This window comes from Cyprinus carpio, chromosome B17 (genome assembly GCF_018340385.1).
Source record: "Cyprinus carpio isolate SPL01 chromosome B17, ASM1834038v1, whole genome shotgun sequence".
NCBI classification, from domain to species: Eukaryota; Metazoa; Chordata; class Actinopteri; order Cypriniformes; family Cyprinidae; genus Cyprinus; species Cyprinus carpio.
Genome location: NC_056613.1, coordinates 20,703,038 through 20,718,691, shown reverse-complemented (window position 1 = coordinate 20,718,691; position 15,654 = coordinate 20,703,038). Strand labels below are relative to the sequence as shown.

The 15,654-nt window shown below is 36.4% G+C and overlaps 3 protein-coding genes across 3 annotated transcripts; 2 read left to right on the top strand and 1 right to left on the bottom strand.

Annotated features, from left to right (window-relative positions):
- Positions 1-158: 158 nt before the first annotated feature.
- pacc1 (proton activated chloride channel 1) lies at positions 159-2,121 on the bottom strand. Its single transcript, XM_042742739.1, has 6 exons — positions 1,891-2,121; positions 1,650-1,804; positions 1,428-1,570; positions 1,211-1,352; positions 951-1,058; positions 159-854 (listed from the first exon to the last, which is right to left on the bottom strand). Exons 1-6 carry the CDS (start codon positions 2,075-2,077, stop codon positions 702-704), a joined length of 888 nt encoding a protein of 295 aa, XP_042598673.1. The 5' UTR covers positions 2,078-2,121; the 3' UTR covers positions 159-701.
- Positions 2,122-6,792: 4,671 nt separating this feature from the next.
- nenf (neudesin neurotrophic factor) lies at positions 6,793-8,623 on the top strand. The gene is made up of 4 exons (XM_019076463.2): positions 6,793-7,271; positions 7,391-7,451; positions 7,840-7,943; positions 8,074-8,623. The coding sequence occupies exons 1-4, from the start codon at positions 7,137-7,139 to the stop codon at positions 8,248-8,250; spliced, it is 477 nt and encodes a 158-aa protein (XP_018932008.1). The 5' UTR covers positions 6,793-7,136; the 3' UTR covers positions 8,251-8,623.
- A 1,758-nt stretch (positions 8,624-10,381) lies between these two features.
- tagapa (T cell activation RhoGTPase activating protein a) lies at positions 10,382-15,027 on the top strand. The gene is made up of 10 exons (XM_042742738.1): positions 10,382-10,755; positions 11,122-11,200; positions 11,346-11,399; positions 11,721-11,790; positions 11,953-12,092; positions 12,186-12,347; positions 12,458-12,567; positions 12,660-12,828; positions 13,073-13,181; positions 13,598-15,027. The coding sequence occupies exons 2-10, from the start codon at positions 11,174-11,176 to the stop codon at positions 14,641-14,643; spliced, it is 1,887 nt and encodes a 628-aa protein (XP_042598672.1). The 5' UTR covers positions 10,382-10,755; positions 11,122-11,173; the 3' UTR covers positions 14,644-15,027.
- Positions 15,028-15,654: the final 627 nt, after the last annotated feature.

Below are 15,654 nucleotides of genomic sequence, written 5' to 3'. Positions count from 1 at the left end.
TTTGTTGATTTGCAATGATTTGTATCGTAAAAAGCGCTATACAAATAAACTTGAATTGATTTTTTAATCATTAGTAATTGTGATTATTGTGATTAGAAACTGAAATAGGCCTAATACGTCAACTTTTTTGTAAGCATGGTTAAACAAATCACAACGTTTTTAGAAAAATTAAATACTTTAATATGACTGGTATAGGTTTATACAACATGTGTCATATTGATAAAACTTATCTCATTCACACTGAAAGCAAAAAGAAAACAGCAGTAAGAAAAGACCCCCATCTTTAGAGAATTTCTATCACTGTATGCCCTGCAGTAGTTATTTATTGATCGTTGGGAAATGCAACTTAACCAAAGGTCCCTGTCATTAAAAGCCTTTTTAGTTTCAGTATAATCACTTCTTAGTCATAATTTTAACTAGCTTAAAATCAGTGAACAGGTGTGAATAGTTAACATTTCAGTGTCAATACACTTTGCCCTCGTACTGCAGAACACATGCCTCAGCATTCACTCTTCACTATGAGCACTTACTTTATAATATCAAATTAAAATCTACTGTCCAGTTAAAACAAAATGTACAATACAACATCAGCACAATTCTCATGAAAGTGCAAGAGACTCTTTGCTCTGAAAGTGTTTGATGTTCATAATTAAAAATGCTGTAGTGTCCAACACTGTGTTTTCAGATGAGATGGAAAGGATTTAGCTTATTTGGTTCAGTTCTCTTATTTTTGCCCTTTTACGAATTTTGATCATCCACTTAATGCTGAGTTTGGCAAAGTCTGCGGCTTTAAAAAGAGCCATGAAGACGCCACACAATATGGCTATGGTGTTCCACGGGTTTGCTGTGACTATCTGTTCAAAAACATAAGGCACACTTAATTAGACTCTACAAAGCATTCCAGGTTAACGTTCAGACAATCTGGTAAATAATAGTTCATGCACACTTACATCTTTAACTTGCTGTATAAATGGATCTCGCCATTGGAAGACAGCAAAGAAAAGCTCACTGGCTTGCTCCTGTGGAGGCCTCTTGTCGATGTACTTCACCACATTGGACTGAAATAAATATGGACGATTTATCAAATACCCAGTATTTGTGGATCCAATGTAATATTTTAAGAATCAGCTATTTTTATGCTAGTAATCATCCTGACTATTCTGCTGAAGTTGACAAAGATTGGTAAATAGTACTATAAATAATACATTACCTCCTGTCTAAATTCAACTGATTCATTTCCTCTGCCTGTCGTCCTGACCAAAGACATTTTGACCCATGTCCGAAAGCCTCCAGAGAAGGTCCACATTGAGTAATTCCTTTCACAGTCCATCATAAAAGCAGCTTTATCTGAGCTGGTGAGAGAAAGATGTTTACAAAAAACAGTAAAACAAATCTAATTTATGCTAAACATTTCAATATAGCTCTACCTTTCAAGCAAGTCGCTAAATTTGGCAAAAATCATGTAACTGATTGCACTGAAATCCTCTTCCGTTTTATTCCGGCTGAACTGGAGGAATAGAAGTTCTCGATTCCTCACGTCAGTCGGCCCTCTGACCACTATGGCTTGCTTCTGCCACAGACATGTTACGTCAAAGATTATTAATAGCACCATTTCTTCAAACTTAGTTTGGGGAAGATCTAAAACATACTTGCGTCTGGTTTGAATATGGCCCATGGAAAATAACCTCCTCTTTTATACAGTTCCTTCCCTTTAGTCTGTCCAGTGCAACAAGAGGCGGAACGTTGTCATGATAGTGATGCATGCAACTTAATAACTGCGCCTTCCCGGGATATAAAGCAATTCCTGTTTGCAAAAAAAAAATAATGCTGAAAAATACTGTAAATACAGATAGTGAGAGATAGCATGAATGACTGTTTATTATAGCTTACCTGGTGCAGCAAACTCCTCAACCTCTTTGTATGAAACAGACATCACTGGATGGTTGAGCTTCTCCATGAAGTCTGAAATGGTTTGGTAGGCCAAGAACACAGCCACCGTAGTGAGCAGCAAGTAAATGAGGACGAGGATGACTGTGAAAACATTCTTCACACAAGCTTTGTTGAAACCAATGGTCATTAGATTGTTGTCCACAACGTTCTCATCTGCAATATATAATGGAACTTTATTTTAGTGCAATGCCTTTATTAGAAGACACAATAGATAAATCTGAATATCTGTTTATATTTACCTATCTTTGCAAATTAACTTTCTGATACGGTGTATTGTATTGTTTGCATTAATATATATATATATATATAGATTTTTTGTTTGTTTTTTTGTATTTTTTGAATTTATATTTGTTTTTATTTGTATATCTTTGCAAATTAACTTTCTGATACGGTGTATTGTATTGTTTGCATTAAGACCTGTTTATGTGTATATATTTGCTTGATCTTGCTTATATTGTGATATTTGTTTGATTTTGTTTAGGACCAAGTGGCCCAGCACAGTCCTCACCATTGAACTACAGAGCAACAAATGACATTTTAATAAAGCATACGGAAACACACAATTAATGTATATATGACAGTATTTCGCGCCTCATATCTGTCTTTACGCCCAGCTGCAATAAAGAGCAGCGGTCAGCTGTTATCACATGACTGCAGTTGTTCATTTGCACTTCCTGCGTACTATGATCGCGAGCTCAAGCAGATGAATAATTCGCATTTCACCACACGAGTTTCATTACCTCCTGATAAGATCGAGATGGGTCTCTCCTCAGCATTCTGCTCCGCCTCCAAATATTTAGAGCGTTTAAACTCTGCCATCAACTTACAGGAGCAGGATCCAGGTTGGTTTCTTACGGATCCTCTCGAGGAGCGGGAGTGAGGCACAGCCAATGGCCAAAAACATGCCAGGCGTGACATCACAGCTGTTAGTTTGGGGAGGGCATGGGATACTATCCTTGATCTTTTTCTTAACGTTTTACTCAAAATCTTCTATAGGTTCTGTTTTACACATTTCTATCACTCTTGGTTTCCATAAATGTTTTCTCTTATGATTAAAAACACACTGTACATTATAATTACAATTAATCTCTATCTTTTGTAATGAGAGGACTTTCTTGGCCAATGGATTCCTTTTAAAGGTGCTGTATGTAAGTTTTTGACTCTACTAAAGTTTGTAGATATTTATGTTTGCAGATATTTAAGAAACATGCTAAGTTAACATTGGCTACTTGTTTATCTGAAAAACAGTGCTACAGTCAGTTATTCTCCTTTGAAAATATGCGTTCTGGGCCGGATATGTCAGTCTCTGTTTTGTTTTGTGAAACTCACCCACTTCCAGTTTACCCAATTGTTTTTCGGCACCTCGGATTGCCAGTTGGCGCAAAACACAGCCTGTTTCATTTCATTCATTGTCAAGTGAGCTCCTTCTTGTCGGTGTCATCAATCTGGCAACCTACATGTGCTCAAGTCTGAGGAGGAGGGGCCGGGTGAAAAAAACCCTCTCCAATAAAATTTTTTCTTTCTTGTTTTATCGTGATAACGACTTATCTCGTGATCTCGACATAATGAAAGTTGTTTTCTCGTGATCACGACTTAATATTTTCTTGTGATCTCGACATAACGAAAGTTGTTTTCTCGTTATCATGACTTAAATTTCTTGTGATCTCGACATCAAAGTTGTTCCTGAAGTTACACAAGTGTGCCAACATATGGCAATATAGACCTGAATATAACTGATGGGGTGTTGTATGCTGAATCCACTTTACTGTACTGTATGGGACAGAATATGAACCTTCTTCGTGATCGCTATAATTTGTGCAGTATTGTTAATTACTGACATTTAATTAATTCATAAATTCTAAATGCTTGAATCAATACGATTATTTTGTCTATCGTTAAGTTCTTGCTAGATGCGAGACTCATCACAGTTTCACCACCGCATAGCGTTCCATGTGATAAACGAACTGCCAGTGTTGACGTCACTGTATTCTGTTTGCACCTATATCTTTATTTGTGCATCTTTGAAGTAGGCCTACATGATTGTTATTTAAAGTGGTCATATGATGTAGCTAAAAAGAACAATATTTTGTATATTTGGTGTAATAAAATGTGTTTATGTGGTTTAAGGTAAAAAAAAAAACACATTATTTTCCACGTACTGTACATTGTTGTTTCTCCTCTATGACCCGCCTATCTGAAAGGATTTTGATTTTTACAAAGCTCATCGTTCTAAAAAAAAAGCAATGTGTGCTCTGATTGGCCAGCTATCCAGTGCGTTGTGATTGGCCGAATGCCTCACGCGTGTGACAGAAATGTTATGCCCCTTACCTTACTTTCATGCCATCTCCCGGTCAGAACACCGGCGCGACAAGACAAAAACATTTTAACTATTCATTAATCTGGTTGTTTGATGAGAAAAAGACAAAATGTACTTGCAATAAACGCATCAAGAATCCGTACACCTGCAGCAGTGGAAGACTATTATTCTGCTGCTCGGAACTGCGGAAGAACTGATGATGGCACGGTTTGATCTTTGGCTGACCAATCAGCAGAAAGGGGCATTTAATTCCCACCCACATGTAGATATTGAATATAAAGGTGATTTAGTTCTGATTCTGGCTCTGATTGTTAATATGAAGATTTTTTATGAATTCTTGTTTTTCGTTTTTTGAGCTGTTTTCTCATTTTTCTACTTTCAATATTAAATCAAAAAACGAGTGAATGCTCAATTCCCGATTTTGGTTTTCTAATTTCAAAAGGAAAATCTGTTGGCCACCAAGTACACGGACCGAAGAAAGAAAAAGACGCTATTTTAAGGAAACGTTTTTTACACAGAGTACTTGTAATGTTTTTTGGGGTCATATGCAATTTAAATTTTTCCTTTCTCTTTGGAGTGTTACAAGCTCTTGGTGCATGAAGAAGATCTGTAAAGTTGCAAAGACTAAAGTCTCAAATCCAAAGAGATATTCTTTATCAAAGTTAAGACTCTGCCATGCCCCCTAAAATGGCTCGTTCTAACTCGCCACCAAATCTCTACGTCACTATGTGGAAATATTTGCGTAATGCTGCCCAAATGTTCACGCAAAGAAAGAAGGCGTGGTTTCAGTAACCGAAGTTATTGTTGAAGCAGCCATATCAGGGAGATGCTGTGTGTATCTAGGCAAATGCAAAAGCACTTTATTTGGCCTTCCGAAAGTAGATGCATTTGGGTCAGTTGGCCAATCAGAGCAGGCTGTGCTTGTCAGAAGGAGGGACTTGTAGAAAATGACGCGTTTGAGAGACGCGGGGCATAGAGGACCTACAATAATGTACGGTATTTGAAAAATAATGTGTTTTTTGAACATTAAAGCATGTCAGCATATTCTGTTACACCAAATACACCAAATAATGATCTTTAAAAAAGCATCATATGACCCCTTTAAATGAATGAATTAACCGTTGTCATTCGTTCACCTTCAAGCATTGACTTTTTCGTTCATCCTTTCGAAGCGCATGACTTTAATGTCATGAAAGACTGACAATGGCGAGAACTAATAGCATTCGAAAGCGGGATGTGACGGAGCATTTCATTGGTTGAACTTACTAAACAAACAAGCCCTCAACTGGACGAGAGGGGCACACATGTAGTTCAATCTGTTCCTCATGTCTGTTACACAAGGAGAGGAAACAGTTATGAATGAGTAAAAATATCTTTTGATCATCACAAACAATATGACATAAGGATTCTAATATAAAGCTTTTGTAGCTTAATAATTGATGCCTAGCTGACAAAATAGAAGAAAAAATTTATGTCCTGTTCTTGTTTGTGGGGAAACGCTTATGATGCTTAACACCAATTCTCTCTTTAAAAGCCAATTTTAATAAATAGATAAAGAATTGTTTCAGTAATGAACAAATTGATGTTTTAGCGATCATCATTTATTGGGTACTCTCAGTTGGGAGGTGGCTGTCCCAAACCCTAACCGCTAAAATTCAACTTATGTAAATTATATTGAAATAATTTTTATTATTTAGTTTTTTTTTTCCAGTGTTGTTTTTTTTTTCCATTGTTTTTAAAAGTATCTTTTTGAAAATGATTTGGAATTATATATATTTATTTTATATTTTCTTTGTAAATTATGAAACAAATGTAAAAAAAAAAAAATGTCTCTGCCGAAACAGTTTTAGTCTATTGGCCGAGACTGATTTTAACTAAACCCATACATTTATGATCAGGAAATATTCCTGTGTCCCCCTCTCTCATAGCTACACAGTGTGAGTAGATAAGTCTCATCATTTAGAGATAAATGTGTTCGAAATCTGAAAAATCTGTGTGTAACTTTAGGGAACGTCTCTACCAAACACCTTTTTTTCTTTCTGCAATTAATCACTCTTTTTTGAGAGTCATTCCATAACATTTAGTTCTGAAATGTATACCACCGATCAGAATTGTGCTAGCTAACCACGTGCAGATTAGCATCTTTGAGCTAGGTTCAAAATGATCTAACATTGTCACTACCAAAACAATTTTAATTTGTAACTGCATTACAGTATTTGAGTATCTGTACAAAGGAAAATATAAATATAGCATATATAGGCTGCAATAATATCCTGACAGTAGAAATATATGTCAATATTAACATCTGCATTATAACATACATAAGACTTTCTTGTTTAAAATGTTTATTTTTTTCTGATGCATATGGACTTTCAAAAAAAAAAAAAAAAATATTTATTATTGTTCTAAATGTAGAGATTCGTTAAACTTTGTGGATAATACCTATGAAACTGTGGGAATTCACTCTTTTAACGGCCGACGAACGTGCTCGAGGAGGAGTTTCAGCCGTCGGCGTCACTTCCGGTATATCTCACGTGAATGGGGAAACAAGAAACTTGCGGCTGCCGGCTGGATGTTTAGAAAATTCCCGAAGCAGAAGTGTGTTTCATATAAAGTGCAAACCGTACAAGTCCACTACACCTCGGACCCTAAATAACGACACATTGATGTTAAACCATTATGTCCTAAAGCAGCCGTTACAGATTCTGTTCCGTAACTAATGGAGCATTTCCACCTCAGGTTGTGAAAGCTGATCTGAGATCAGCTTCTGTAAGACTGAATGGAAACATAGCCTACAGTCCCATGACAACAAGGAAACTGACGCCGCAGACGTTCTTACAACATATAAACCTCAACACGACCGTCCACAATGTTTTATGCCCGTATTGTTGTATTATACGCCTTACTAAGTATTTGTTCCACAAATGAGAGCAAAATAAAAACCGCACAGAAACCGGTGCGTCTGTTTACAGAGGAGGAGTTGCAAAGATACGATGGGAGCGAGGTAGGCTATGTGCTGTGTCACAAAAACAAGTTTTATATGATATCTCTGACGACGTTTTCAAGATTAAATGCAAAATGCATTAACTAAAGACCTTTAAACGTCCCCCTCCCACTTTGCAGGTCGGACAACCGATTTACATGGCCATTAAAGGTGTAGTGTTTGACGTCACAACTGGAAAAGGTTCGATATTGTTTACAACATGACGTTCTCTCGTGACTTTTGTGTGCTGGTGGAAGCTAGAGACTTGTTTGAAGAACTACATCCGAAGGTGTTTAATAGATATGCTTTGTTCCCTGTTTTGCTTCTAGCACTAAGCAGTGTATTGGAAACCACATGCCTATTTGCATTTAATGGATGAACTTTCCAGCTGTGGGAAAAAAACTGGGATTTCCAGGGCTGGAAAAGTTGTGCTATTTAGTATAGTTCCAAAAGGTCTAATAGTGAAATTGTGCAGCTATGTTGAGTTCGAATGCGATGACAGTCTAGATAGATTTATGTAATCAAGAATGACATGGGAGTTCCTTGTTGAAAGTATGTGGAAATCCTGTTGTCTTTCTTTTATTTTCAGAGTTTTACGGAAAGGGAGCGCCTTATAATGCCCTTGTGGGCAAAGACTCGACCAGAGCTGTGGCCAAAATGTCCCTTGAGCCAGCAGATCTCACATATGACACTGTAAGTTGGAAATTTAACAAATTCACAACTGTGCCACCGAAAACAAACATTCGTTTCAGTTTCTTATTGGATTCCACCTGACTTTTTAGCACTAACTTACACATTGCCTCTTTCGGTTGCTGTTCATTAGACGGGCCTCTCTGAGAGTCAACTACAGTCTCTTGAGCAGGTATTCAGCGGCACATACAAAGCAAAGTACCCCATCGTGGGATACACCAGCAGACGTGTTCTCAATGAGGACGGCAGCCCCAATATAGACTTCAAACCTGAAGACCAACCCAATTTCACCGTTAAAGATGAATTTTGATGATAATTGTCTTATAATAAAGCTATCCAGAAGTCCAATCAAAGTCTGAATCATAGTTGTTTGTGACCTTTGACTGTACTATAAGTGGGCATGTGTAAATTTGAGGTTTTCTGGTGGTCTTTTAGCCTACAATCATAGAAAACATTTTGATGCATACTGCCCCACGTGGGTTTTTCCCTGGTGGGCTGCTTTGAATGTCATTCAAATTAGGCCACCTACAGGTGTGATTTTTAAAAAAAGAAATAGGTTAGGTTGTTTGGCATTTTTACATGTATTAAATGATGATAAATAATCATTTTAAATGTATAAGCTGTGTAAGAAGTATCTGTAATTGTAAACACGCATTAAATCTCTTGGTTTCTTTCACTGTAAACGAGGGGAAAGTTTGGTGATTCACACTTCTCTTAGAAATTGAAATTGCCTGTGGTGGAGGTTTCATATTACAAATTAAATGTTAAAATATCATTCCACAACAACATTTTTACTCAAACGCCATCTCAGTCATAATTATAGTGTTTGTGTCTAATCTTTAAGAAATGCCCTGGATGACCAGAAATGTTTCACACTACTCTGAGAGAGATGTTTGTTACTTTGACTTGTTGTTATATCATATTGGTGTCATCTAAGCAATCTAAATGGAATGTGTTTATGAATTTCCAATGGAAACACACAAACAGGTGCCATCTGGTCTAAATAAAGTTTAATGTGGGTCAGGAAAATAGAACATGGCTGTTCAACATGTAGACCGGGGCTAGATCTCACAAAGGCTATAACTCAGTTGCGATAGAGATCTTAGATATATTCCAAATGCACGTTGTTTGAAATATCTATACAACTGTTTAAAAGTCGTTTTTTTTTTTTTTTTGCATTTATTTGATCAAAAATACAGCAAAACATCATTGCTACAATTTTTTATTTAAATAAATATATAAGTTTATTTAAATGTTTTTTTTTTATTCTAACATATTTTCAAATGTAATTTATTCCTGGCAAAGCTGAATTTTCAGCTTTCATTACTTCAGTCTTCAGTGTCACATGATCCTTCAGAAATCATTTTAATATGCTTATTTAGAGCTCATGTTAATTGTTCATGTTAAGAACAATTGTTGTGCTTAATATTTTTGTGGAAACAAAATAATATTTGTAAAAATATTTTTTACTTAATTTTTAAGTAATCTTTATATATATATATATATATATATATATATATATATATATATATATATATATATATGTATATATTCAGAATTATTGTCTGAATAAACAAAACAGCATTTATTTGAAGCAGAAATCTCTTGTAATATAAATGGCTTTACTGTCACTTTTGATTAATTTAATGCATCCCTGATTAGTACATATTTCTTTAAAAAAAAAAACTGACCCCAAACTTTAATTATATTATATTATATTACATTACATTACATTACATATTTTGACTGTTAGGTATGTACCTGTAGGAAAAACTTTCAAAATCAAACCTAATGAGAAGTATTCGTTCGCTGAAATAGAAAGTGTGACAAGCTTTGCAGTTCTGCCCAGTATAGAGAGAATAACTGTTTAAACTTAAGATACTGAATATAAACTCCTCTACACGTTTGACTTTTCCAAAACATCAAAGAGCTCCTGATGAGAAGCCAGTGACCTGATTTCCATGGAGACTGTAAGCAGTAGGTGGGTATGCTGAAAACCATTTGGTCAAATGCAGTTCTTTTATTTTCATGATGAATTCACCTATTATGCATCTCATGTAAAAACATGGGGGCTGGACGGTTTCATGAACGATAGTGAGTCAGTTGGCAAACACTGTCAGATTCTGAGTCTCAAAATGATGGTTTTTGTTACTCTAAAAATTCCCGGGGTATAATTAGCATTTACAGCAAAATAGTGAATCATTATAGAAGTGCTTTTACTGTAAACACTGGCCAAGCTTAATTCTATTCCCATTTACCAGAAAACCTTCAGAAACCGAAGAAAGAATTCAAAATAATCAAATAACTGACATGCATTTTATCTAACAAGTGAAATGTAAATGTGAATGATTGCTGCCTAAAGATAATAATCTCAGTTGTTAATGACTTTACATCAGTGTTGTATTTTAATACAGAAAGATTTAACATGATATGCATGTTTTTGAGTCTGCTTGCCATGTAATTTGATAATAATGTTCTCTTATTGCCTTATACTCTGTCATCCGCGTGCTACATGTTATGTTCCTGCTCACATGAGTGACGTATATCACACTTTCCACCCTCTGCCACAACAACTTGCCTTTTGTAGCTTAAAAGGTGTTGATGGTGGGAGTCCATGATGCTGCTTCCTGTCTCCATTGCACATCAGAATTTCCCCTCTGCCCGCCCACTTTCATTTTGTGCAGAGCTGTGGGCTGTTTCACTTCAGTCTGTCTGAGTCTCTTGGTAGAGTCTGTTCTACTCCTGAATCAATGTAGATTGTTGCTTTCTCCAGCCACCCACACCGTTTGACCCCCGGACTGACTGCTTTAGAGTGGTAAGTAACATTTTTATTTACATATATTTTATATTATAGTTTTGTGTTATTGCTTATTTTTTCTGTGTTTTAAAGATGTTAGCTAATGAAGTTATACATATAATTCTTACTTTGTTTTTTTACTGTGATTTAAATTACAAATGAACATTTTGCTAAAATTTTTCATGTGTTAGAAGATTCAAATGTATTAATTTAATTTAATATTTTTAATTTTATTTTATTTTATTTTATTTTATTTTATTTTATTTTATTTTAATGCATTATTTGTGCCATGAACTCCTGGTGTTGATTTGCAAAGTTTGATTCTATGATACATTCTGTATTAAGTTGCTATAGTTCTATAATAACAAATGAAAACATTTTTAGGTAATCTTACCTAGAAGACTGCATCTATTGGTCGTCACATCACAGCAAACCTATGAAGGTGCTGAGTGGTCACGGCGTGGTAAGTTATCACCTTCACTCATCAATTTCACACACCTATTGTCCCTTAATGTCATCACGGAAACTGATTAGTATGTATTTGAATTGACTTACTTCCCTAGATCTCATTGACAGGATAAACACATCTTTTGTTCTTTCTATTTCAGTCTAAATCGTTGACCCAAAGCAGCATGGACGTAATCAGCATGCCAGCCACCGCTGTAAGTATATTGATCCCAAGATCTTACGCATACAGCGCTCCTTATCGCCTTTTGATTGATAGATTAGTGCAATTATGGATTCTTTGAAGTCTAAATGTTGAGAACAAAGGCTACAATGGGATGCTACAAAGTCCTGACCTGTTAAATGTCAATAAATTTTACCTACACATGGTTTAGTCATGATGTTTACAAAGCTTGCTCTGTTAAGCTCTTGTTGCACCATCCAATAATCCCCCTGTCACTATGTTTAGTTCTGTTTTTTAATAGATATACCAGTGTAGTCCATTGCTTCATCTCATTAATTGCTTTCATTTGTATTAGGTTCCAGAGAATACGGGAATTTCCCTTAGTCAGCAGACTACAGCCAATCTGACCAGCATCTCCCACACTGGTAAGTCTCACTTCTCTTCTTTCAAATGTCACTGCTCTTTTTTAATGTTTTGGACTTTTAAATGTTGAAAAGAAAAAAACAACCCAGAGTAAATGCAGTTTCCTGGAAATTAGAACACCAGAATACTTAGATTTTTATTGTTTCTTTATTGATATTTAACAGGAAACATTAATCAAAGGCGCTGGAAGAGCATCTTGCGACGTGTACAGAAAAAGAACACGGAGCATCCCAAAAACACATTGTTTGGGCGACCCTTGTCTGATATCTGTCAGAAAGATGGGTGTCCTCCCACAGCAATTATGGTAAGGATTTTCATTTTGTTATACAATTGCAAAACAAATTTGGTATTATATGTATGTGGTTTAGTAATTGAAATGTCTTAATTTTGTTTGCAGGATATCCTTACCTTACTGCTGAGAAAGGGTTTGTACACTGAGGGGGTGTTCAGGAGGGCCGGGAACGCCAGGGCTCTCAGAGAGATCAGGGCGCAGCTCAATGATGGGATAGAAGTGGATCTGAAAGAGCAGTCGGTCTTTTTGCTTGCTGATCTTGTCAAGGTAAGGGACAAGCTTGTGCAATTTGATTTGATTTGACTCATTAACAGTTATTAGATCGAAAATATACATATTTGATCACTAATGTCTGTCTTTTGTATTTCAATTTGCAGGATTTTCTTAGACAACTGCCTGGTGGTTTGCTAATGGAGGAGAAGTGCAAATCCTGGATGACTGCAATGGAAAAGGAAGGTGAAGATGAGAAGCGTGCTGAAATTGAAATGTAAGTTATCTAATGATGCAGTTGGGTTGAATAGAAAATGTTTCTATTAAATGAACTGGAATTGTGACCAAGTTTCATTTGTTTATCTTTAGGGTGATCAACACACTTCCTGAGCCAAATATTCAGCTCTTGAAGCACCTGATGGTTCTGCTCTACCACATAAGTGAGAATGCAGATACAAACAAGATGGTTTCCAGCAATCTTGCTAAATGCGTTTCCCCCAGCTTGCTCCAAACAGACAACTTGGAAAAAATGGAAGAGGTGAGTGTCTTCTCTGAAAGTGACTTCTGAAAGTCTTGACCTTAAAGACTCCTCACATGATGTGGCCAAGAGCCAGAAACCTGAGTTAAACTGAAACTCAATAGAGGAAGAAAAGATCAAACTAGTTTCATATGCAGATTTATTTTGACCTATTTTTTCTGGGATTTCATAATCTATGCGATCTTTCTTGTTGTTGAAGTGCCCTTTGTTTAATTCCTGTGTCTCTCTGGGAATGTATTTGCAGGTGACAAAACTGACTGAGTTTCTCATTGACAACTGCCCTCAAATATTCGGTGAGGATGCGCTGGCGCTCTTTGGAGACTCTGATGAAGATGAACTCAGTGATAACCAAGGTACATCTTTTAATATTTAGTATTTTAGGATGCCTATGCAGTGGAGTTTACACTGCAGATTCAATTCAGTGGAGATAAAGTATCAACTTTGACTCAGATGTTACTTAAAATTCCTTAGAAGAAAGAAAACACACTAATGAGATAATTATTGTTGACATACAGTAAAAGTATAGATAGGGTATAGATAACTCTTATGTAGAAATCCATTGACCAATGAGTATTTGAGAGAGGCGGGTCCAGTTGTACCTTCAGAAATTCCCACTGAGCATCTGTCCAGGTTTCTCCAATGCATAAGCACTCTTTACATACAATAGCACAGATTTAGCAAAGCAAATGTAAGCAACATACTTGATATGATCTAACAGTACTTAACGATTTGATAATTAATGTGTATCCGTCCTTGATTTCTCCTTTAGACTCTTTTTCTTCGCATCATCTTGACTCTGCGTACGACAGTAATGACCCTGATGCAGACGGCTACAAGGGAAGTAGTTCTGACATGGATTCTATCAAATCCAGCGCTGAAGAGAAATCTCAGGAACATTCCAGCACAGAGGAACCTTGGACAAAAAAACTTACTCGCAGACGTTCAGAACCAGTAATCAACTTAAGACAGGGAGTTCAGCAGCACCTTTCCCTCTCCAGGAGCCAGACAGAAATGGACTTTCATGACAAACTCTTAACAAAGCAGATCTCTGATGACTGTATTGTGGTTAGAGCAGGCAACAGCTTGGGGAACAGCTATGGGGCCAGGACAACCTCTAAAGACTGCTCGTTTTGTTCTTCAAGTTCACTTGAGAGTTGTTTCTCCAGTGCTTCAGAGAGCTCTATCCACAACAGTCCTCTTATTGTGCCTTCATGCACTCAGAGAAAGGCCCTTCAACGCAAACATTCCTTTCCCACCCGCCAATTGGCACCTACACCCAGTCGCTTGGAAACCCCAAAAAGACGCTCGCAATCCATGAAGAGCGCACACATCAGAAGCAGGACTGTCTTCGGGCGAAGCGGCTCCACCAAACGGGCCATCGAGAGAGCCCTACGCCACAGCCAGACCCTACCTGATGTCCTGAATCCTCAACCAGAGCCGAGACGCTTGTCTAGCGAGCAGGTTTTCCAGAAGGTGGACAGCAGGATACCAAGCGATCCTCCAAGTTATCAGCAAGCTGTTCAGGACAATTCCCACGTTGCTCTCTCGAGTTGTAAATCGTTGACTGTTCAGGATGCCAGATGTCTGTCAAAGCAATCGTGTAGCCACTCGAGATCTTCAAGTGAAGAGACATTGGATTTGTCTTCTGGGAGTGAACATTGTGATATCCACAACACAGACAGTACAGATACATGTTGTGATAGTATGAGTGGATCCTCCTCAGATTTGAGACAGAGGACCACATCTGAAACTGGGTATGAAGCATCAATACAAGTTTGGTGCAATCAGGAAGACCTCAGAGAGACATATGTCTGATTTACTGCACATTTGTATTATTGTTGCTACTTTTTGGTGGAGGCAAAATGTCTTTGCATATGACCTCATAATGAGGTGTTAACATTTCAGGGCTTCAAGTACAATTCAGGCATAGAGTTGTGCTGAATATGTTGAATTTTATTCTTCATTTTAGTCCATTTTTTATTTTTTTGTGATAGTTTTTATGCCCATAGGATTTTGATTCTATAGCACCCCAAAACCAAATATGTAACTGAAAGGCACTTTGAGAAAATATCACTACACAGATTTTAAGTTTTTGTGCAATGTTTGCAGAACTAATGTACGTGCTTAAAAACAATGTAAATCATATGTCTTCTTTTGAAATAAAGACATGAAATAAAGCTAAAGTCATGTTGCCATACACATTATGCATTCTGAGTCACTATGAAAAATTATTTAACAATCATTTTATTATTATTATTTAAGAACATGCAACTTAAAGTAATAATAATAAAAAAAAAAAAAAAAAAATTAAAATAGGAGGGACTTACGTTGACCCAAAAAGTATTTTTTTTAAAAATGTATGAATGTTAATGCATTAGATCAGGGGTTTGCAGTGTTTTCATGTTAGGACCCACCTTGAGAGCCACCAAAAACTATTTTAAGAAATATGAGGAGAAACAATATTTTAGGTAACAGTTTATTTCCTTATACTGGATTTATGTTTCAGTTGTATTGCCACAAGGCTAATAAAAATACTATAAAAATATGAATAAACATATATAAAAACATGACTGTATGGTATATAGATAACTCGTAGGCTAAATAGTTTTGCATTCTTAGTGGCTCGGTCAAGTCAAGTAACCTTTATTTTTCAATATTGTATTGAAATCTGAATTGTTTAAAGCTTTGTACAACACAGATTTTTTTAGTACTCAGAGTCAATGTTGCAAACTTGAAACAGCAAGTAAGAGCAGTCTAATAATAACTATACTGAAGTAATGATGCAATTACATGAACTTGCAGTTCAGTGAGTGAGTAGGCTGTGAA